The sequence below is a fragment of the Rhopalosiphum padi genome, chromosome 1, assembly GCF_020882245.1.
Source record: "Rhopalosiphum padi isolate XX-2018 chromosome 1, ASM2088224v1, whole genome shotgun sequence".
Lineage (NCBI taxonomy): Eukaryota > Metazoa > Arthropoda > Insecta > Hemiptera > Aphididae > Rhopalosiphum > Rhopalosiphum padi.
This window is the reverse complement of record NC_083597.1, coordinates 65,311,541-65,337,401: the sequence shown is the minus strand read 5'-3', so window position 1 is coordinate 65,337,401 and position 25,861 is coordinate 65,311,541. Positions and strand designations below refer to the sequence as shown.

Below are 25,861 nucleotides of genomic sequence, written 5' to 3'. Positions count from 1 at the left end.
AGAGAAGAGAAGAAAAGGAATGCAAAATAATTGATTTATATATTATCTACGTGATGAGGAATTTGCGGATATTTAGAGAGACGAAAGACTATAAGCTTTTAAGATCACTCCCCAAAATTTTTCCCATATATGAACTTATATGCTATACATAAATGCCTACATTTAAAAAAATAAAATATTATAAAAAATATAAAACCATATTATACCTACAACTTACTCATACATAATATATTAAAATTTAGTTTTCAATAAAATCGAGGATGTCGTCTGTCGTTCTATAATGCGTAACTAATTGGAACGGAAGCTGTTATAAACAATGCACATAGATGATGTTATGTAAATTTGAAGAAGAAAAAAATACTATGAAGCGAAGTCATCATTCAAACGATGGATCGACGGCGATATATTTATTTTATCTTTCCGCAAAAGACTATTTTAAATTATGAAAAAATATTTATTCTATTTTACTTTATAAGACACTATTTAAATTAATGAAAAGAAGATTTTTATTCATTCTTTACACTATACTTAAACAAAATTTCACACAATAAATATACATTTTATAAACGATCATCTGTCAGTCAGATAGTCAGTGCACCTATAGGACTGTTCGAATTGTACTCTCATTCATCATACGAACTTGATTAATTGTTAATAAGTATATAACTCAATTAAGTATCCAACGAGTAGGTATAATGTATATTTATTTCCTACTTCAATTGTAGATTTTATGTAAATACAATAATTAAATTATAGTCTTATTATTTCCATGTTACCTAGTTTGCCTTCCACAAAATTAGAAAAATATAATATTATTACTTTGATATTGTCTAATTATTTATTAATGATAAATTAATTTTAATATTTTATGTATCTATAGGTATTATACTTTATACATACACGAATGTCGAATATCGGAATATAATACAAATATTTTACACTTTTCTATTTTTAAAATGTTTTAATAACAAATATTAATATTAAATTATATGTATTTTTCATTCAATATTACATAGCTATGTACGCTATTATCCAAATAATTATTTTTATTGATTAAAAAAAAAATAAATTATAATAACTAATAAGTAATAAGTTACCTAACAAAATGTTTATTAACAATTTCCAAGTTATAATATAATCCCAATACGATGCGGAGTTTCTATTGTTTTATAATGAGCCATCAAATCTTTTATATTATTTCTAAAATAACATTTACTTATTGATTATTTACAAATCTCTTTCAATTAAATTTGAATACTTGACGTTTTGACACTTAATAGGTACATTTTTGTCACAGTATATCACTAACTCACAAACAATCAACATTAGCAGATAACTATATCTATAAACATTTCATAATTCAATAATGATTAATCTAAAAGTAAAATTCACATCTTTTAATAGTTATAGGTATGTATTATTAGACTCGATAATCTGCTCATCCAGAAAAAAATCAAATTCTAATGATATCCTATCTACCTACCACCGTTTGATACCCCGTAGTGAACATGAAACAAATGTAAATCCTGTGTGAGTATAAATCAATAATATACCTAAATCTATAGGGCATAGGCTATAGTAAACAATTAACACATAAATGAGGTGGCAAGCATTTAACTTTTACAACTCTAGTTTAGTTTTGAGCAATTCCAATGTATAATAATTTAAAATCTGAAAGTTAACAGGTAAGGTAATAATATTACGCTATTAATTAAAATAATAAAAATAATATACACATATTATTATTTACTTCAAGTTTGGCTTGTATTAAATCTTATTTAATCAACTGTTTTTTTGAAAAATGCAGTCATATTAAATACTATATACTATATAGGTTATAAGTTCTAAATTTGTAACTATTAGTTATATTCTATACCAATTTTCACTTTTCTTGTTATGGGTGAAGCGTGTCAATAACATTCTGTCCATGAGCCGGGTATCCGATTAATTCGAAAGGAATTTAACGTGAGAAATTATAATTTATAGATGTTTATGAATACATAATATATTATACCTATTATTATTATACTGAGTTCACCATGTAGTGTGTAAATACAGAATATACAGATGAATTTAATCTATTTGAACATTGAAATATCGAATAACATAATAATTTCCTTGTCAATCAACAACATTTACGTTTTGCTTTCTTTCTACAGATCATAATGATATTTGGACCAAAACTGGTTATTGGATTTATCCTATGGGCGCTAGAGTACAAAGAAACCAATGGACATGGACGACTAATTGAACCGCCCTCCAGAGCTTCTATGTGGAGGTAAGATTTTTTTTCTTTTTATAAAGTAGCCATGAAATCAATTGAAAACCCTGACGCTTTTCATCCCGATAGATATGGCTTCAATACACCACCAAATTACAATGACAACGAATTGTACTGTGGTGGCTTTACGAGACAGTATCAGACGAATGGAGGCAAATGCGGTATATGCGGCGACCCATGGGACGCTCCACAGGTATCTATTTAAAGCATACACACAATATAGGTACATACATTGGTGGGTAGATTCTTCCGTATTCCTTTGCTGTTCATTTTTTTCTCAAAAAAAAAAATACCTGATAAATTTAGACCATTTTCCTTCATTAAGTTTATTAACAAAAAAAAGAAATTGTCACCCTCATATTAATTAAAATAGGTAGGTTAAAAGATACCTAGATATACCTACCTATCATTCTATGACCATGATCAATATTGTTCTATATATTTTTATTTTCATGTATTATCATCAAAATATACAATTAACTAAAAATAAAAATCATTGTGATAAAATATAGTAAAATATTTAAGGAAAATGGAAAGTACCTTTCTTTTTTTTTAGGAAAATTAACAGTGGTGGAATACAATCCCGTTCACATTATACTTATTATATACAGTATTGTGTTATAAATTATAACATATTTATATCTCATCTACATCGAACTTTTCAAAAAATGGATAGTTACCTATTATACAGTTCGTTATTATACACAGTAATTCTTTTATCATTACACTCATTATTTCGTCAAGTACCTATTGATTTTTTTTCATTTTTTTTTTTAAATATTATGACTAGGTATCATGCTTTTCTCAAACTAACAATATGAAATTTTTATTTTTTCACAATTTTATTTAATAGTGAAACCACTACAACTTTTGATTTTCAAATGGCAACCTACATTTAAAATATACTAAATTAATAGAGCTATTTTTTTTATGAATTTTAACGTTCAAATTATTATTTTTCGTTAATTATTTTTGCAAGATATAGCTTTTAAAATTTGGGTGGTTTTCGGTTTTTATAATACTTCTTGTTTCTGAAGACAAGTAGTCACGTGGGTATAAATAAATAATAAAAGGTACATAATATGTAATAAACATATATAATATAATATTTCATATGTAATAAAATTAAACTCGTTATCGGCTATCTACTATCGACGCAATGATGAACTTTGTACTTGTAGTTATACCAAAGCCTCACGGCCGTAATAACATGTAGAATGAACACCTAAAAATTTCAAACCATCCAACTTTGAGCAGCTATAACTCATTAATGGTTAAATGAAAAATAATGATTTTACAGTTGATTGATAAAAAAATAGTCCTACTATTTTATGATATTTATAGGTTACCATTTGAAAATCAAACGTTGATAATGGTTTCAATATTAAATAAAAGGATGAAAAAAACAAAAAATGCATACAATTTGAAAAAAGCATGACAAAATATATTGAAAAAAAAAATCAATACTTGACGAAATAATGAGTGTATATAATGATAAAAGAATCACCCTGTATTTCCCATAAAAACCAATGTAACTATGTAAGTATAAAAATAAAATGTATTATTTTTTCAAATAGATTGGTGCACTTTAATGTTTGGCATCCTTTTTTGTACATTGTTAGTAAACATATTATTTAAGTTTGCCACCTGAATCCCGTTATTTGGAAATTTTTGTTGTCTGCTTTAAAAATCCTTCATTCCAACAACATTTCTTCGTATAGGTATATGTATCTATAATGTACAAAATTTGAGATACCTAATTATACAAAATATACAAATTTATAATTATAAATATGATTACTTTGACAACCTATTTATCCGTAATTGTCACTTATAAGTTGGTATTTAAGTAATAAACTTTTATCTTGTACCTTTAAATGTTGCACAGATTAGTTCATTTAAAATTATGTGTATAAAAAACCTATAAATTCAACGTGCAAACAATAAACTACAAAATATTTACCGACTAAAAACTGTATACCATAATAAATATTAAATAGGTAGCATTTATTGCCAAATAATGACAATTAATAGGTATACCTATATATTATAAGTTTGAAGTAAATATGCTCAAAATGAGTGAATTTAATATCCTGTAGCATATTATATTATCTTTTTTTTTTTTTTCCGTTTTAACCGACGACGCCGCGGGATCTGCTTTCGCATTGCTTCCGCGGCGCCGCCATCGTTTATTATTGACTGTATCAAATATTATAACACATACGTGGGAGGCAGACGGGACAGCTCCCCGGCTTACCCCGTTCAAGCATTTCAACAATTAAATTTTTCACTAACAAAGTCGATCTGAATTTTATGGAATGCCCTTGAATTCGCGTGCCTGTCATTTCTCCATCAGGGCGGTCGCACGTTCCCCTGTGCCCTTCGCAAGGCCTCTTCGTCGCGTTCATCATTTTCTTTGGTCGACAGAATCGTCTCGACCATGCGGATGAACTCCAGGCGATTAGTTTCGAACTGCTTGATAATTCTCCTTCGGGCTTGGGCGTCTTCTGGCAAGTCATGTGACAGGGGACCACACAGGATTTCCTCAACGTCGCCCGCGTTCGGAGGTCGCCTCATAATCTCTGTCATTCGAACGCGGTCGTCAAGCCATCTCGGGCAGGTAAAAACCGTGTGCTCAACAGTGTCGTCGGGGTCGACGCAGTATACGCAATAGCTGTCGTCCGTCCGATTAAACCTCTTCAGGTAGCTCCGGAAGCACCCGTGCCCCGAAAGCACCTGTGTCAGTCGGAAAGTTAGGGTTAGCGGTGGCTTTGTTAACCAGCGCCCAACGTCAGGGAGAGCATATTATATTATCTACCAACCATTTAGCTGACTACGGTCTATTTTTTGTACATTTTGCTACCTATCACAAACTTTACTTTTTAAGGGTTGTAACTAGTATACATATATTTTTTTTCGTCAATTTGTCATTTACTACTACACACAAAAATAAGGTTGACTATATTCAATTGAACAACTCCACTTCTACTCAATGACTCTAACCACTATTGTATCCATCTATATTTACAAAATACTATTTTTCCAGTTTTGATAGTCATAATTGTAATAGTTTTTTAACTTATTTTAATGAGAATATTTGTTTAAATTTTAAACCAATCATGATTTTTATTAAGGACCGAGAGAGGAACACATGTAGGAGGAAAATATCCCAAATTCATATAAACGATTAATTACGACCCTGTGTTTTTCTGCAGCCGAGACAACACGAAGCTGGCGGAAAGTACGGACAGGGAGTGATCGTGCGCCGTTACAAAATCGGACAGCCAGTAATTGTACGCATCGAGCTGACGGCCAACCACCGCGGGTACTTCGAATTCAGGCTGTGTCCAAACAACGCGCCCAAGCAAGTGGCCAGCCAGTCGTGCCTGGACAAGTACGTATTGCGGAGGGTTAAGACCAAGGACGCCATCGAAGCGTTCCACGACACTCGGTTTTATCCAGGTACAGAGAACAAGGTTTACGAAATGAGATACCTGTTGCCGGACGGTTTGACATGCAGTCAGTGCGTATTGCAATGGAAGTATATTGCGGGCAACAATTGGGGCGAGTGTGGGAATGGCACCAGTGCGGTTGGCTGTGGGCCACAAGAGGAGTTCCGGGCGTGCGCTGACATCTCGGTGTCCGACAGAGATGGCACAGTCGATACGTCACCATATCCAACGCCAATTACAATAACGACGTCGACTACCAGTGTAACTGAAACTGTTGACACCAACGAGATACCAGACACGACGGAACATCATAAGCCACAATCTACAGGATTCAGCTTGGCCATATTTATCATATCTATTATACTATTGACATTGGGCTTCATTTTAATGGTATTCATGTTTGTGTATTGGTACTTCTATCATGCTGGAGACACTATAAAATCATGGTGGAGAAGAATGGCCGAATCATCTTATTCTTGTATGAGAAAAAGTGTAAATGAAGAAAAGAAGACAAGCAAAAATGAGCAGCCTGTACCACCCCCTAGGGTTAAGAAGACTATGATAGGTTTCAAAGGTGTACCCGACAATCTAGTATAAGAGTATACAAATATAAGTCATAATGCATATGCTGTAAAGACAACTTTTATTATTATTATTTTTTTTTATATTTTACAAATTGTGATCACACTTAAATTAAAGTGATAGCTTATAGAATTAAAATCTGTACATAATACATATATTTTAATATATTATGATATAATAAGACTATGTGTCAAAAAAAGACATGGTTATTGTGAGTATTTTTTTTTTTACTTGATTTTTATTTATGGAACTATTAGTAATGAACTAAAAAGTAGTATAATAATTGGTAAGGTAAGGTGTTAAGTTTGTAGTGATTATTTTATAAACACAAAAGTTTTTAATGTAGTAAATATAATATATTAAATTATTATGGCAATAAAAACTTTCGATTTTAAATTGTATAATTGCCAATCTTTTAATTTAAAAACCAAATGTTATTATAGATGCTCATATTATGAATTCTTTGTAATAACTTCTGTTTTTTAACAAATTATAGAAAAGAAGTAAATAAACAAATACCTTCTAAATAATATGTTTTTATTATTTTTATCATTGAATTTAAAATACTTACAATCAAGTCTATTGCAAAAATAATCTGATTTTATAAAAGAATATTGTATCTTCATCAAATATAATATTAAAACAAAATATTTTAAATTACATAAAGATAACGTAAAGAAAAGAAAGTATTATTTTTCTATTTAAAAAAAAAATAATATTCAACAGCTATTTACTTGCTACCAAGTAGCATTTTTCTGAAGTCATCATTACTAAGTGGAGTTTTATCATCAGCAGATGTCGATGCAGTTTGAACAGACTTTTTCTGTAATACACTTGGTGTTAAAGATAGTTTTGAACGACTAAAAAAAAAATATTTATATTAAAAAATATTATTAAACGAAATAAAAACTAACTTACCGTCCTAATAATAGAGTTGAAGGTTGCGATTTAAACTTAGCAACAGGAGGGTAAGATTTAATTTCTGAAGGATCTTTACGTTCTGGTGGTCGACTTAATGCTACTGATATAGTTCTATCTTTTATTACCATGTTGTCTGTTTTTAACAATGCTTGAGCAGCTGATACCTAATAAAATATGAAATTAAACATAAGGTTACATCAAATTATAATAGTTATATTACCTCATCCTCAAAATCTACATAAGCTAATCCTTTTGAATGACCATTTCTAAATGTCACAACCCGGACATCTTTTAAAGCTCCATATGGCTTAAAAATATTTTCTATATCAGTTTTTGTACAAGTAAATGGTAAACCTATGAAAAATTAAAAATGTCTATAAATAACTAAATCCTAAAATGTATTACTCAACATATAAATTATTTTAATTATAAACAAATAAAATAAGACATTTTTTATTCAATATACAACATTTTAACTGACTGGAAAATTAGTATTGTTATGTTAAAATTTGAACAAATTATGACTGAATACTATTGTCATTTTTTCATTATTTGTTTTTTACAATTATCAATTAATAATTAAGTTGCTATAAGCAATAATAAAAAACTAATTTGATTTAAATTATTTAATTACCTATTATTAAATAATTTTTAACATGATTGTTTCAAATTTTTGAAAATGATTAATACTGAAAATTAAAATTAATTAATAAAAAAAATATTTAATATTGTTTTTTATACCATAAATATAATGGTATATTAGACAAATTATGACATTTTCATGACTAAATTAACTTAATATTAATCTAACCTAGAAGAATGGTATTATATTAATTATTAAAACAATGCCAATTTTAAAAATTATTTTTCATTAAGTATTTGTATCACATATTAAAGTACCTAACATTTAAATAATGTTAACGATAAACTGAATTTTAATAAATAATTCAATTAATTATTGTTTATACTTAATTTACTCATAATCATGAAAAACTTTGTCGTTAAAATTAAATTAATGGTAAAGTTTATTATTTCTTTTAAAAATTAAAAAATACAAAATGTTTAACATTTTACCTTTAACAAATAATTTATTTTTTTCTAATTCAGTAGTAAATCGTAACCCTGAAGATCTACTTTGTTTATCAGGTTCGCATTTAGACACAAACATTGGTCGATTATTTACACATTCACGATCTTTTTTCAATGCTTCTGCAACCATTTCCTGTAAAACAATAAATAAATTAATAATAATATTAATAAAAATAATTATTTATACTTACAGGCTTTTCAAAAAGCACATAACCAAATCCTTTAGACCGGCCTTTGAAATCTCTTACTAATAACACTTCACAATGACCAACTGAAGACAATGCATCTTTCACTTCCAATTCAGTCACAGCAAAATCCAAGTTGCTTACAAATACAGAACGGTTTTCTTTACCTTCAACTTCCATATGTCGACCACCTTTATCCAGGTTTATTTCAGCTAAAACAATAATATAACATTAGAGAAACATATTTATTTGTTGTTAATATTTTACCCATTTTTTTAAATATTTTTTTCATTTTCACCATAGTTGTATTTTAATTATTATTTTAAGTAAAACCCACAATGGTATAAGATAAAATAATAAATTTTAAATTTAGTATATTATTTAGAAATTCCAAACATATAATATCATTTGACAGTTATCTAAGTTTCAATACTATCAGCTGATATGTTGTTAGATTAAGTTTATAAGCCATATTTTTGTATTATCAGATAAAAACATATATATTTATTTATACATCAACATTCCCCATGATAGTACTTTAAAAATGTATAAATACTTTGTTTATTGAGAAAATACAATAGCTAAAAAAAAAAATTGATTCTTTTGTGCATCCTCATGCAACACCCTGCCAATGATGAACCCGTGTTGATGGTAGAGTAGTGCATAGAGATGCCCAGAAGCGGCATGTTCTCTTGCTGGACAAAGAATAAACACCATTAAAGGATTTTAAGCTTTTTACTGTTTTTTAAATGTTATTCAAAATTAACTTAAAAACTTCTAGGAAATTTAATCAATTACAACTTTCAAGTAGTGGTAGCTAAATTGTATTATTTATCTATTAAACCAAGAGCAATATATCATATGAATCACTATAATTATTTAGATTAAATCTGCTTTTTAAATAATCAATTTATATTCCTGAGGAAAATAGGATTTAATTTGTAGATTTTCAGCCAAAGCTTTATTTAAATTAAAAAGAGTATACAACTGATGTAACAGTAGATAACAATTTTTTTATAACATGTAATTTTGAGAATGAATGAGCAAAAGAGTTCATTGCACAAAGCTCTCCTAAATGCTTGTTATTGGTTAGTAAAACAAATGCATCTGAATACTCTAATAACTAGGTTTATTTTGTATTGCATTTCATTAAACTGCAAACCAAAAGAAGAAATAAGATATAAATTATAGTAAAACCAAGTACCTATCCCACCCATCTATTCTAAAACAGTTAGGTATTAAAAGTTATGATTTCCATTTACTTGTTTTAAATTTCTTAACAGGAGAAGATTCAAATTCTTGTTTGTCATTCTTAGCATAATTTACTTTAAAATTTCCATTTGATTTTTCATTATAATTTTTAGTTGGTTCTCTTTCATCCCACTAAAAAATAGAAGCATTAGTTTCAATATATTAATATTAATTACTAAAACAGAATTACTTTTCTTTTCTTTGCTTCTTTTTCGTTAGTTCCTGTTTTGTTCTCAGTTTTTGAAACTTTTTCGTGTGTTTCTTGTACTAGTTTCATTCTAATGATGAAATATGAAATTTGTATAAAATTAAATTAAAGACATGTTAATACATTTTATCCCTAATTTTTTTTTTTAATATTAATATTACCTTTGTTTGATTAATAGAACAGTAGAATGTAATTAATAAATGTAATATCAATTATAGATAACTATCAAATAATATTTACTTTTTATTCCTTCACTATCTGCTTACATTTATATAATTATTAAAAATTTAATTATTTAATAAGACTAATTTAAAAATTAATTATTAATTTTTTAAGAAATTTATTTATAACAAACTCAAATTAAATTCATGCAAGAAAATAAAAAGTATCAAATAGGTAAAAAAATTAATTCTGAAACTGAATAACAATAATCACATACTTAGTTTTATATTTTTCTTTGCAATTTAATAAGGTATCTAAATCGCCATACAATGTTTCGTATCTAATCCACTCAGTACCAATTGTTTCAGGTAAATCTGTGTTTGTCATTAAAGCTCTAGCAAATATTTTACGTACATGTTTTTGATCACCAAATTGACTGGAAATAAAAATATTTTATAAATTTAATGAATTGAAATGTAAATATAAATTAATAATTTTTCAAATAATTCTACTTATATTTTAGTTTTTATTACATACATTTCAATATTTATATATTTCATCCAATATGAAGAGTATTGATTAAGACCAGCATTTAAAATTTCATTCCACATCTTCCTAACACGTTCCATATCTCCAGTTATAATGGCTTCAAAATCAGTCCACCATAAAAGCAATTCACAATTTGGATCACCAGAATAACCATAACCTTAAAATTATATTTTAGAACTATAAATATATTCACTAATCATTATATACTATATTAACTATTATAATATAATTAAATTAAATTTTATTGATCTTAATATTAATAGCAAGGGTGTGGATTTGTATGTATTTAATATTTATGTTCATATTTAATATGGATGAAGATAATTCAGTGATTCTACAAATTAAAAATGTTATAGCATTGATTGTTTGAAGCTATGGTTTATGATTTTATTATTTTTGCATATTTGGATAACAATAAATATATCATTATTAAATACACATATATGTACACATTTTTGAGACTTAAATACATATAAATTTGCACCATACTAATAACATATACAAAATAAAAAAACAATCCAAACACCAAAGTGACCAGATATCAATTTTCAATTTTATTATATATTTGCTTGTAGTATAAACTATTTAAGTATAATGAAAAATCAAGAAAAAAAAATAATATTCATACTTTCTAGAAGAAATTTTTGACTTTGTTCTAACATTGATCTTATATCTTCAATTCTCTTTAGTTTTGTTTCAGCGTCTGTATTATTTAAACGTCGTCTCAAATAAAAAATATATGAAAGATACAAGGAACGATATTCTGCTGCGGAACTGAACCATGAAGATAATGCCTTTTCCATAATTGCTAAGATAATATGTTAATTGATGAAATTAACATTTTAAAAAAAGCATGTTAAAAAAATTAATAGTAAACCTGTAATTTCTTCATGTGATTGATTATTGGCTTCAGCTTGAATTAAATAAGTAATCCAAAGATCTGATGACCATGTGCAGTTATCAACAGACCTCTTACAAGTAGCTAATATCAAATCAGCTTCTTTTATTGTTACTACAATATAGTCAATATAGTCAGCCCAGATTGTTTGTGTCAAAGGTATATCAGCAATAGCCCGTTCATACAAGCATATAATTCGACTTGGCTTATTACCACCTTCTTTAGGATTTTTTTCCCAACGTATGTATTCTTCATACAAATCTAAACGATCTTTAACCTCTTTTGATAACTAAATAAATAAATATAGTTACAAATATTTATAAAACCATTATAAGAATATATTTTTTCAATGAGGAATGAAATTAAATTGTAATAATATAGCACGAAGAACAAACATTTTAGCTATTAAAAGAGTATTTGATAGGCAATTGTTATAACATTACACACTAATATTGTGCAAGTGTCTCCAACATCATCCATAAATTCAAAAACCAAATGCATATGCACAAGTCATTGCATTAAACAAAATAAAATATTAATTGTATGATACAACTTATTTAAATCAATTTTGACAAAAAAGTTTAACAAAATAATACATACTTAAAATTATCAAATTGTATTCTAGTAAAAATGTTTAGGCTGTTTTTTTTAAATTTATTATGTAAGTTAATTTTTGAACAACTATTTAATGTAATTAAAAAAAATTTAAAAAAAAATGAAGTACTAAAAATTTGATAAATAAAATTAGGATTTATTTCTAAAAATTGTTTTCCGCTATCACCGAGAAAAGAGATCAATGAACTGGCATTTTTACATAATTAAAATTTGATTATTCAGTATTTTAATCAGTATAATTCTACCCAGCTTCACAAATGAGCTAAGACATTGTTTGGCTCTCTGATGTTTGTCAGTGGCAAACAATAGGAAGATAAGTAGAGGCAACTGTGCTAGAAAGTACTAGTAGTGAAAAGAGATACGTATTGACACATTTTTGTTTGTCAACACAAATATTCTTATTCAAAATAGAGAATAATAGATTTAATTTTGTTAGACTTTAAGGTCTAAATCATGAAATTAAATCACTGCTTCCAAATGTCATTGCGAATTATATATAATTTAAAAAAACTTACTAAACGATCTTCAAAAACTTGAATTTGTTGTAATTTACTAAGAGCTTTATTATAAGCATCCACAGTTGATTTTTCTATTTCAAGATTTTCAGTTGTCAACCATTGTTGATACTCTGCATAAGTGTTTTCCATATCAAATAAAGGTACTGAAAGTTGTCTACGATACAAATTATTTATACGACGTTTTTGATCATTTATAGCTTTTTCATCAGTACCTTGCTAAAAATAATACAAAATAAAATTTAATATTTATTAAAATTAATTATAATGAGTATAATTAATGTTTCTATCAACCTTCAAAGACATTAAAATTAATTTTTCGAATTCATTATACACTTCAAAAAGAACATTGCCATTAGGTACATGAAGACCACCAGCTGTCAATGCACGTTCCATTAATTCTCGTATGATGTCAGTTCCATTAGTATCAGACATACAACCAATGCTGAATTGTACATATTCTAACCATAAATCTATACCTATAATTAATATATATTATAATTCAAATAAAGTAACATATACATTTTAAATTATTCTTTAATCCATTTATCATAGAAAATATTTATAAAAATTATAAAAAATATAAGCATACTCGACTAAAATTTTGGAATTTAGTAATACTGAGAAATAAACTTAAGTATTATTCTTAAAAAAATATAGTTTACGAATAATAATAAATAAGATAACCATTATAATAAAAAGATATACTAAAAAAGTAGCAAAATAAATGTTTTGAGTAATATATTTTATAATTACTTAAATAATCTTTGACTGCTTTTTCACATAATTTAATTATGTTATCCTTCTCTTCATCAGTAGTTACTATAACTATTTCATCTTTTATCCAGTCTAACCATAAATCTGAAAAAAATAAATGAAATAATTTAGTTGTTTTAATATTTTTTATAAATAGGTATATTTTAAATTCTGATATAAAAATTAGTTCTGTGTAATTAATTATTATGTATAGTTAAAATTATACTTTTTTTTTTATCAAATTTGATTGATTTAATAACTTTATTCTTATTTATCACCGAGATGCAGGCTGATAGACTAGTGAGATACTAAAGTATATTATTAAAAATGTCATTACCAGGGCTCAGGACTTATAGCATTTAAATTCATTAAAATAAGCGCTTAAAAACATCAATATAAGCACTTAAATAAGCATTAAAAAAACTTAAATTTGAACAAAAATATATAATCAAAAAAAAAAAAAAAAACATGATAAAGTAGGTACTAGACATAATTTGTAACTGTAAATAATATAATTAAATATTACAAAAAATATTGCAATAAAATGATTAGGAAAAGTATCTAACTAAAAAATTAATAAATCTTTATATTATAAAAAAATCAAACTTCACTTTCGAGGCATTTTGCCTTATTATTTATAGATTTGCCGAGGGATTTTCTGAAAAAAACTGGTCAAAAAAGCAAAAATAATCAGATAAACTGGAATGAAAATAAGGATCATTTTAAAAAATTGTTGAAAAAAACAAAAAAAAGCACTTTCAAATTTCATAATTAAACGTATTGCAACATGACATACACTTCTATAGCACTGTTACATTTTAAGTCAATCCATAAAAATAAACAAATGCTTTATTTAAGTCCCAAGCCCTGGTCACAACAATTAGTTTTGTAACCTTTTTCTAGTGGATGGAAGTCATTGAAATTATTGCAGTGTCCCAGATTATAATTTGATGAAGATGGTAATTTCTTATGATAACGCATTTATAAATAAATTAATCTCCTCTGATCATATAATACATACAAATATAAAAAAAAAAATCTTCTAAAGAATATTGTGCAGCTTATGACACAATATTATGGTCTACATCTACATGAATACATGACTATAATACTATATTACTGTATGTGTGACATCTAGCAATATCTGTACCAAATAAAAAAAATAACTAATTTCACATGTGTTCAGTCTTTATAATCAAATTCTGCAATGGCAATTTATTCTATTAAACAATAAATCATGGCAATTGTAACTTTTGGCCCAAACTATTAATTAATAACTATCACATAATACATTCACAGTTTTGAAAGTTTTATTAACTAAATATTAATAATAAAAATATATCATACTTGCGCTTAACGGATATTTGTCATTTAAACGTTTTCTAGCCACACGCAGTTGATCTAAATCATCTGCCTTGCGAAGTACTTCTATTAATTCAACATGTGCATCATAATCTGATGGATTATTTATAATCTAAAAAAAAAATACAAAAGGTTTTTTTATAAAATAAATTTACCTTTTACATATGCATACATTAGTATAAATATTAATGAAATTAATCTCAAATAAAAATAAAATTGTAAATTTTCAACACAATCTTTGGATATAAAATATCTTAATAATTAAAATCTAGACGAACAAACTTTTATTCAAAATTTACTTTATTTTCTAAAACATCAATTTTTTTTTTCAATTCATCTTGCTTAAATTGTTCAAGCTCTTCGTCATTAGAGTCTGACGAAGAACACGAAGAATCAGAATCAACGTCCATTACGAATTATTACGTTCACACTTAAATAGTAAAGTACAGTAAAAAGTAAAAAATAAATTAAATTAAGACAAAAATTAATAATTAAATATAATTACACGTTTTTGACAATAAAATAAGCATAACAAGTCAAAAACAATCAAGTATTAACACGAAATTCTACTGATAACATTATTGTATAAACAAAAATTACAACCGAGATAACAGGAAAAAAGTATCGTGATATCTAACGGGGGCTATACAACCTTTCCACATGGGTGTTTAGTGCTATACGTAAAAACATTAACTACGTGTCGACAGTATTACTACAGATTACAGAATGCATGAAAATATAGTAACATCATAGACATAATAAATAATAATAATATTATTAATATGTCCATGGGTAACATATTATAGTCTGTGTCCTTAAATAAAAAATATTTAATAATATTATTGTTTGATGGTGAATGGTATATTATAAATCATAATAATATATCATTCGGCATTCACCATCTATAGTAGGCACTTCCTAATTTACTGTTCAGCAGTTCAGTAAATTAGACCGAATATTATTAAATATTTTTGAATTTTAAAATCAATTATTCATGTATCTATTATCTTTATCTACGATCAATAATAATATAAGATCGATTTTGGATGTACATTCGGATCAGTCATTCAATTATCCAAATATCTATTCTCGTGGACTCGAACAATGTTTCCTATTCATTATTCAAATGTAAAACGTTTTCAAAAAATTAAAACAAATATATTCATAGCTTAGCTCAGAATCTTATGGACTGTTATTTTTGAAAATAAAATTAAATCTAAAAATAATTTTATGATAATGCGTAAATTCGTTTAAATAGTTATAGTATTATGCATGACAAAATATATTTTGTCATGGTATTATGTAACTACCTATATAATATATACCTATATATTATAGGTATAATTTTAAGGCGTTATTGAAATGAAAACCGGTTCAGATGGTTATCACTCAGGCAAGTAGTTGTTTACCCGACAAACTCTACTACCAAGCGGGAGGCACCGGCTGCCGGTTGTACCTTCAAATTTAAATAGATAAATTATGTAAATTATTTCACCCCAGAACTATACGTGTATACCTAATTGGCTAATTGTTGTTTATAATACGGCATTTTTGCTAAGTGTTCATGTACATCGGTGTCCATTTATCATTAATGACTTAAAAATAATTTTTGTTTATTTTTTCATTTTCAATAAATCAAAAATGAATATATGTTCACTTTGGTTATTTCTCATGTCCCAAACAAATTTGATTACAAAAACCTCATTCTCCTGTTTGTACGCATGTCCGCGCGGTTACATTATATACTCCGCCACCACTACCCGCGCCACAGCCAGTACATTATAGGCCCCAGTGCTTCACCTTCAATTTTCAACGTTCCATGAGAAATGCCATTCGGGTCAGATGTAGGTACCCAAGTTTTCCTGTCGAACACATTTTGTTTCCTAAACGTTCATTGAAGATTGGGCTATTGATGCTGAACTGTATATTATAAACTCTGAAGCCGTCAAACCGCAAATGTGATATTATTGTATTTGTTTAATAATATTTTAAGTGTACATCCAAATTTTGTAGCCATTTTGTTGTCATTACCTATATATAAGCTGAGCCGAAAATCTTAAAAACGTCCGGCTTATTGACGACAAATTCTTGACAAATTTTTTTTAAATTTTAATCAGCTATAGTATTAAATAGCTATGCTGTCCAAGCTAAGACTTCTCAGACCGCCGGTTTCCTCAGGTTAGTAAAGTTAACATTTAATACCATAACTTTCGATTTAAATATTATGTATTTGAATGATTTTTACAGGATCCAAAATATTAAGTGCATGGGAAAGTAAAAATTATAGTGATAAAAAGAATGGCAGTGGAAAAAACAATAGAGGAAAAACTCCTCCATTGATACAGGTAAAAATTATTTATTATTCAAATAGGTATTTACCTTTAAACAATGTTTTGTAATTACTAGCTTCTAATTATATTAAACTGTAGAGATTCCCTTGTTGTCAATAAACAATAGTTAGATTACCTTGTAAAATTCATTTAAAAAATTTTATTTTGCTTGTAAATTATAAATAATTTAATTAATAGAAACCAGTTTTAAAAAAATAATTTTTGTAATAATAGTTGCATGGCTAAAGTCAATTATTATTTTTTTAATGAAAATAAAATTATACAAATAAAATTGCTTCTCTAATTACTTAAAATTCTTATGCAACCCATACTACACAATTTTAACTAATAAAAAAAAATTAGAAATGCATGCAGTAGTTTTGTATTTCATTAAAAACATAAAATATTATGTAATATTAAATTAACTTTATTCAGCTATTAGGTATATAATTAGAATAAATACATTGTGTATAGGCATTAAATATTTTCAAAACATACTTATCTATTATAATAATATTTTTAGTTTCAATTAATATTGTCAATATTGATAAATTATAATTTCAATATACTACATTGTATGTTCTACAACTATTTAATAGATAATACAATAATACTTAGTATTATATACCTAAATAGTTTGAAATTGATAAAATGCTAAAAAATAACATTATGCTTAACACATATTTTAGGTCATTAAACCTGTTAAAACCAATTTTTCAAAAAAAACAAAAAAAATAAATGAACCAGTCAATTTACCTAAAAAAGAAATTATAATATCAAAATATAATGAATATCCTCTAAAAACTTACCCTTTAGTGGCTAAGGTAGACCAAAATTCAATAAAATTACATTCAATGTGTTAAGTTATTTGTGGTTAATAAATTATTTAATTACTCGTTAGGATGAATTTAGTACAAATTCAAATTCATACTCGACATCTCATTCTTCTGAGTCTGAAAAAAATTATGGTTGGCAGAATGATTCTAAAAATAAACAGTCTTTTCGTAATTGGAGTCTATTTGGAGGAGCTATTATTCTATCGGGAACATTATATGGTGTAAGTATTATTGGTAGAACTAAATTTTACAATTAAAATAAAATTACATGGTTCATTTAATAATACTCAACAATAATATGTAGTACCTACCAGCTACCTATTAATTATTATACTATATAATTATATTTTGAATTTTTTCTGAAACAGATCTATCATTTTGATATAATGAAACAGAAAAAAGATGATAGCAATATTATAAAAGAGACTATAAATGGTAATATGTTATTATATTAAGAGGACGTAGTACCTGTATTTATTGTCTCCATCTTACACGCGTACAACATAGCAAATTTTAGAGTTAGTTTTGATATTTGAGTGAACTGACCTATTATAAAATTTAAAGGTAAGATAATTATCCAGGGCCCAGTTATGATCATTTTAAAATGTGCCATTTAAAAAAGATCCTTAAGAATAATAATATCAATAAAAGGCTATGTGGGGACCTGGATAATAATCTTACCTTTAAATTTTATAATAGGTAAGTTCACTCTAATATCAAAATTAACAGCACAATATTGAAACTGGTGAACGAAAATTTGCTAAATTGTACATGTGTAAGACAACACATGCGGGTACTACATCCTCTTAAGCAAATTTTAAAATCATAACTCATTAATATTTATTTTAGCTAAAAAAACACGTAAATTGGTTCAAATTCCTTCATTATCTGAATCAATACCAGATAATATACAGTATTTATTAATTGGTGGAGGTACAGCTTCCTTCTCGGCATTCCGAGCAATAAAATCTGCAGATCCTACTGCCAGGGTAAATATCTATTGTTTATCTTATTATACCTGATATATAAATTAATAAGTAGTGATGGGTCAAACCCTGATTTTTAAATCTAACCGAACCGAACCTTCATATTTTCTACCAAATCGAACCAAGCCTAGAATCATTTTAAGTTGAACTCAAACTCAATACTTTTTATCATTATTATTATAAATGATACATAATGTGCCCGTTACAGCTTATAACTTTTTATCGCCAATAGTCTAAATATTTCTAAATAATCAATATCAAGTTTTATTTTTTAAAAATAACTTGAAGAATTGTACAAATATTTGGTCTTTGAACTATCGTGGCCAGTAAGTCTGGTTCGACAAATATTTTCAAGTTCAGTTTTTGAACAGTAAAAGATGCTTGATAGTTCGGTTTGAATTTTTTAATTTCAAACTGAACCGAACATTAAGGGTTTGGTTCGGTTCGGTTTGAGATTCAAACAGTTCGACCATCACTATAATAATATGATATATTTTTATGTTTTGAATCAAGGTTTTAGTTATATCAGCTGAAGGTTATCTTCCTCATATGCGTCCCCCATTATCTAAAGAGTTATGGTATGGTGATGATACTGAAATGGCTAAATCATTAAGCTTTCATCAATGGAATGGTACATCTAGAAGTCTATTTTATGAACCTGAACCATTTTATACACCTGTTGAAGAATTAACAACTGCTAAAAATGGTGGTATATCACTAGCAAGAGGCTGGAAAGTTGAATCAATAAATGTATCACAAAAAAAAGTAAAGCTAAACGATGGCAAAGAAATCAGTTATGATAAATGTTTAATTGCGACTGGATCAATTCCAAAAACATTAAAATTATATGATGATGCAAGTGAAGAAGTTAAAAATAAATTTTCGGTATTTCGGTCCATCAGTGATTTTGAAGATTTATGGGAACAACTGAGTCATATAAAATCTATTGCCATTATTGGTGGTGGGTTCTTAGGTAGTGAGCTTGCTGCTTCATTGGCCAATAAAGGAAAAAAAAATGGAGTTAAAATTTATCAAATATTCAAAGAAAAGGGTAATATGGGAAAAGTTTTACCTAATTATCTTAGCCAATGGACTACTGAAAAAGTTAGAAATGAAGGCGTTGAAGTTGTGACTGAAACAGAAGTAGAAAATTGTAGTTTAGATAATGATAAACAACGAGTTAATTTGGTATTAAGTAATGGGAAAAATGTTAGTACAGTTTGATATCAAAATAAAATAAAAATTTACATTTTTATCTTATGATTTTTCAGATCTCTGTTGATCATGTAATAATGGCAGTAGGTGCTAAACCTAACACTGAACTTGCTGCTGATGCTGGATTAGAAATTGATTCTAAACTTGATGGTTATTTAGTTAATTCTGAATTACAAGCAAGAACAGATTTGTATATTGTTAGTTTATAAAAATATTTTTATTTTTTCATATTGTTATAAACTTGAAAGTTATCTAAAATATTTTTTATAGGCTGGTGATTGTGCTTGTTTTTATGACAAACAACTTGGAAGGAGACGTGTTGAACATCATGATCATGCTGTTATATCAGGCAGGTTAGCTGGTGAAAATATGGCTGGTGCTGGTAAGTATCATTAAAGTAATAATATATAAATATCATTATAGGAATATCAAAACACTTATAAAATGTAACCATATAATAGGTCTGACAAATCAATTGTTATCTATAATAGCAATGACTTTTTAGTATAAGCAAATAAAATAATAAGATAAAAATGATAATGTAAATGTATTAGAACACAAAACATTGGTAGACCACATACTAATTTATTTTACTATATTTTTATTTTTAAAGTTTTTTAGTTCTTACTTTATAAATTTAAATAACAGATATTATTGATAGTTAAAATTTTATTTATTTTAATCATTTATTCATTTATATAAACTATTTAAATTTTTTATAAAAAAATTATTAATAATATGGGTAAAATACAAATATTTGAACAAATATATAACCTTTTTAGTTGTATATCAAATTATCAAATAATTGTCTTAATCTAACAAAGTTAATACCACAACACGACACATCTATTTCATATATTGCCTATTAGTCTATGTGATTTTATAATGCCACGCATAAAACAACAGTAATTGTCTAACAATAATTTTTAGAATTCAAAAATTATAATTTTTTATAGTTAAATATTTCAAAAACTTTTAAAACCCAATATTTCATAAAAAAAAATAAACATTTAAAACTAAAATAATATTATACAACATTAGCAAACAAGAACAAAATGTAAATAATGAATATCTGGAAATTGGGTTTATGGCATGGGCTTTTATACAGTATATCATGAAGTTCTGACAAAACTTGTGTTCTAATCAATATTTTTAATTTTTTTTTTTTTGAAAATAAAATTAGAATTAATTTTTTTTGAAAAGAATAGTTTTTACTGTACGTTTACAATATGTGATTTGAGTAATCAGTTTGTGACTTATAAAATTTAAATTTTCGTTAAACTTTCTGATATTATGCAATTTATCAAAACTAAATGTTTAATTGGAATTAACGATAACCATATCCGAATACTGAGGATAATAATATGTATATTATATTATATAAAGCTGTTGTGGCGATAGAACACTAAGGTCATAGATAATTAATTAATAAAGAATATAGTTATCATATTCGCTTTTAATTTTAACTATAGATACTGTCTTACTTGACTCAACAATTTTTTTGAATTTTCAGCAAAACCATATCAACATCAACCTATGTTTTGGTCTGATATTGGACCTTCTGTGGGTTATGAAGCTATTGGAATTGTAGATTCATCTCTAATAACAATGGGTGTATTTGCCAAAGGAAACCATAAGGATCCATCACTTTTGGCTAATGAAACTGACCAAAATACCTCAACCAATAAAAAAGAAATAAATGAAGAATTAGTATCCAAAAATAATGAGTATATTTCTGAAAATGATTACAACAAAGGTGTTGTTTTTTACTTGAAAAATGATGTAATTGTTGGAATTGTATTATGGAATTTGTTCAATCGAATGTCAATAGCACGCCAAGTGCTTAAATCCGATAGATGTTATAAAGATCTCAACGAAGTTGCTAAACTCTTCAATATTCATGGTGATTCTTCATGATGTCCACACTGAATTTAATGTTATTTTACATTGTTTTACTGTTATACTAGTATTTTTAATACTAGATAGTATAATAAAATATGAAATCCTTTCGTATATGTAAAAATTAATATATTTTTGTATAGACTGATTCTATTTTAGAATTTTTTTATTTCATATTTTGTTGACATTCCTTCTGCATAAAGTTGTTTTTCACTAGTTAGTAAAATGTTTTCACTAATGCAATGTTAATAATAATAATCGTATTAATACTTATTCATTACAGTATAGTGTTATTTAATTTGTGAATAGTATTAATTATTAATACTATAAATTCATAATAATATGTTGTATATTTTTAATTATTCACAAAGTAGTTATTGCATTCAGTATTTACTCAAATATCCGTGAGCTATGGGTATAATGAATTGAACACATTTTATATATTTTATATATTATGAATTACAATTTTTACAATCACATTTTTACTAGAAAATATTGTTAATGTAAAAAATTAATAAATAAATAAAAACTACACTAAATTGATAATGTATAATTATATAAATTAATGTTGTAGAACATATTACTTAAACAATTTATTATTTAACATTCTTTTAATATTAATAATTTTTTTTAGTTAATCTATTAAAAAAAATAATAATAATAAACCATTTACTTAACTTGACTTAATATTTAGTAACAATATTTGTCTCATAAGAGGACGCCACAGAGAGCCTGCATGTGTTGTTTTGCGAGGTAAGAGTATTCACTTATTTTAGTGATTTATATACTCATAACATGCTTAAAAATTAAAATAACGTAAAAAACCAATGAGGGATCACAGATTACTTTTAAGTTTGACCATCGGTCAAATCAATCTCATATTAAAGCTCACAACAATATTCTTTTTTCTTATTAACCATCAGTTGGAGATGCTCAAATGCCAACTTGAACATGGCTAGTAGATGTGTGAACTCCTGCGCGAACGCAGGAAAAAATTCTGGTGGGGGGGGGGGTTGAAAAATGTAAAAAAATGTACATAAATATCATATTATTAATTTGTAGATCAGGTAAATTATTTTTTATTCCTGATGATGTTTCGGAAGGAGTTTAAATTAAACTAAACACTCAAACCCTCCCTGCGTTCTCGCCTGATGAACTCGGATAGCAATGTTTTGTATAAAGAATACAGTTTTGTTTTTTAAGTATTTTAAATATTTCTTAAGTACTTTTTTCTTAAAATATTGCTAATTGCTTATTTTTTTTTAGTTTATAACTAACTAATATATATATTAACATGTTTTTATTTATTTAATAATTTTTTATTCAGAAACATGATATAAGTTTTCATTGTCTTGGTCGCTTCTCCTATACTGAATAAAACTATTATTTTTCATACTTGAAAGTATTAAAAAAAAAATACTTTTAAACTTTTGCTCAAATACTTCACATTGACTGAAGTAAAATTGTATAAACATAAACTTGATATTGAATTATTCCAATTGGCAAGTATTATGTTACTTAAAATCACGGCGGTAGATTATAGACTATAGGTAATCTACCGTGCTTAAAATTAATCATAATATAGTTAAGAGTGTTAAGACAGTTAAGTGATGGATTCCTGATTTTTTCGGACATTGCATTGCAAGCCACACTGAAAGCGTTCGCATTAAATAAGTCAAATTTTTTTTTTTTTTAAGTAGGTATTAAAAATTAGGAGATTAATGAAATTAAAATATTAAATGTTAAAACGTCAATATTTTCTGAAAATGAACTCTACAATATGGCTATCTTCAATTTTTAAAGTGAGTTATAGGCGTTATAGCTATGTAAAATATTACATCTTTAAAATGATAATATCAATAAAACCATATGACAATGCCTAGAAAATATTCTTAGCTTTAATTTTATAATAGGTAAATGTATTCTAATATTAAAGCTAACATCACAAAATGTATTCTATTGAACGCAAATTTGGTATGAATGTATGATGTACGTTAGTAAGACAGAGACAACATCGAATAAATCTATCATAATGTTTTATAAAAATAGTCCAAATATATATTATTATTAAATTATTAAAGAAGCGACAAACCGTTATAAAACTAATTCCCCTATTCAAACCTGTACCATCATTATAATAAATTTGGTAAAAAAAAACTATATAGATACAACAGGAAAATAAAAATAAATATCAAATTGCGTTAATGAATACTTCACAAATGCAGCACTCAACAGTAAATATGTATAAGACCAAAATATAATACATACAAAACAATCAACACACGTCACACGCCATAGACAATAGACAATATTATACTAAATAGATACTATTGAGTATTGATATTTGATACTAAAACTAAACAACTATATATAGGTAGCCGTGTAAGCGTCGTCGGTTATACCGGAAAAAAAAAAGGTAGCCATGTAGGTACCTATTAAACATAACCAACCATGTCACCACAGATATTTAATTTAATAATTTTAGTTTAAGTGGTGAAGAAGGAATAATAATTAATAAAAGCAATAAAAGCCTGAGAAGACGGCTCTTCTCGTGGGTTAGATCGTTAGATAATAAATGGATGTACAGTAAAAAATTACTAAAAATGCTCAAATTAAATATACTTTCATTAATTTAATTTTTATCACACATTTTTAATTTAGTTATCACAACGTCTACTACAGTGGCGTAGCTAGGGGAAGGCTGAGGGGGCTGCAGTCCTCTCACTCCCCCCCTCCGAAATATCGAGAAAATTAAAAAATTATTTTGATTTTTAATGGTTTATGAAAATCGTTACAAAAATCTTAAATTGTACTTTACAAAAATTGATCAGCCCTCCCCGAAAAAAACCCTTGCCACGCCACTGGTCTACTATACCAGATAGCTAGATAGCATTAAAATGTCAAAAACAACACCAGTACTCAAAAAAGATACCTAATAAATTCAACATTGTAAATCACAGACTAAGATAACTTATCGCTCCATCTCACAAATATAAATATTGATAAAGCTTTTGAAAAAAATATTAAAATAGTACTATTGTCTTTGTCTATTAAATTACTTAGGTACATTGAATAAAATAATATAATCTCCCAACACATACTCAAATCGGCTATTCTACTTAAAGTAAAATAAATACCTAGCTTTATTTAATTTATTATAGTTATATCGAAAAACGATGGTAGGAAATAAGTCTGGTTTTTAAAAAAACTAATACAATTATATAATAATACCTAATAAGTATATATAAAACAAACATTAAAAAATATAATATAATATAGATTGTTCACACAGTTTGACTAAAGCTAATTTGGCACGATCTGCAGATATTTATACCTTATTTTAGTAATAAGTTTTAGTAATAAGTTGAAAACCGAGAACTCCGACTTTCACATACATTATTGGTTCTATCTTCTATACCCGTTAGACAATGTTGTCAAATTAACATTCCAAGTTATAGGAATAAATAGTGAAGAGGTGCGATGATATTGTACTGCAGGTACTATGGGTACTATTTTTACATGGTCTACCTTGGCGAAATTTACCATTTACGTATGTATGGACGTATGGTCGAAATATAAAAGTAAATCTTCAGTTCCATATGGGACAATATCTTTTAAGTATGATATACCGTCTTCAACAAAGACAGAGTGATTATATAAATGTATATAATAAATCATAATATATCATACAGAGTGCTGAGTGATTGTATAAGTTTTATTTAAAATATTCCATTTTGTATTTTTTTCTGTTTTCCATCGAAAAATATAT

The 25,861-nt window shown here is 26.5% G+C and overlaps 3 protein-coding genes across 4 annotated transcripts in view; 2 read left to right on the top strand and 1 right to left on the bottom strand.

Moving 5' to 3' along the window:
- The window catches only part of LOC132928807 (uncharacterized), a 30,117-nt gene extending 23,272 nt beyond the window's left edge, over positions 1–6,845 (top strand). Inside the window, exons 2-4 of the mRNA XM_060993705.1 lie at positions 2,160–2,278; positions 2,351–2,474; positions 5,497–6,845. Of these exons, the coding sequence (XP_060849688.1) occupies positions 2,166–2,278; positions 2,351–2,474; positions 5,497–6,330 (1,071 nt within the window). The 5' untranslated portion in view covers positions 2,160–2,165 and the 3' untranslated portion in view covers positions 6,331–6,845. The remainder of the gene's footprint in view (positions 1–2,159; positions 2,279–2,350; positions 2,475–5,496) is intronic.
- On the bottom strand, positions 6,832–15,377 carry LOC132928799 (squamous cell carcinoma antigen recognized by T-cells 3-like). The gene is made up of 16 exons (XM_060993693.1): positions 15,126–15,377; positions 14,812–14,938; positions 13,465–13,569; positions 13,003–13,187; positions 12,709–12,927; positions 11,558–11,867; positions 11,309–11,488; positions 10,669–10,837; positions 10,409–10,567; positions 9,952–10,039; positions 9,773–9,893; positions 8,517–8,722; positions 8,311–8,458; positions 7,457–7,590; positions 7,234–7,400; positions 6,832–7,175 (listed from the first exon to the last, which is right to left on the bottom strand). The coding sequence occupies exons 1-16, from the start codon at positions 15,234–15,236 to the stop codon at positions 7,046–7,048; spliced, it is 2,559 nt and encodes an 852-aa protein (XP_060849676.1). The 5' UTR covers positions 15,237–15,377; the 3' UTR covers positions 6,832–7,045.
- Positions 15,378–16,327: 950 nt separating this feature from the next.
- Positions 16,328–22,245, top strand: LOC132932291 (apoptosis-inducing factor 1, mitochondrial). 2 transcript variants are annotated; one of them, XM_060998597.1, is made up of 10 exons: positions 16,328–17,004; positions 17,074–17,171; positions 17,846–17,980; positions 18,058–18,213; positions 18,361–18,427; positions 18,842–18,981; positions 19,492–20,187; positions 20,250–20,390; positions 20,464–20,575; positions 21,707–22,245. In XM_060998597.1, the coding sequence occupies exons 1-10, from the start codon at positions 16,962–16,964 to the stop codon at positions 22,108–22,110; spliced, it is 1,992 nt and encodes a 663-aa protein (XP_060854580.1). In that variant the 5' UTR covers positions 16,328–16,961; the 3' UTR covers positions 22,111–22,245. The 2 variants fall into 2 exon arrangements, with proteins under 2 accessions (XP_060854580.1, XP_060854581.1); XM_060998598.1 differs by lacking the exon at positions 17,846–17,980 and having other exon boundaries at positions 16,339–17,004.
- Positions 22,246–25,861: the final 3,616 nt, after the last annotated feature.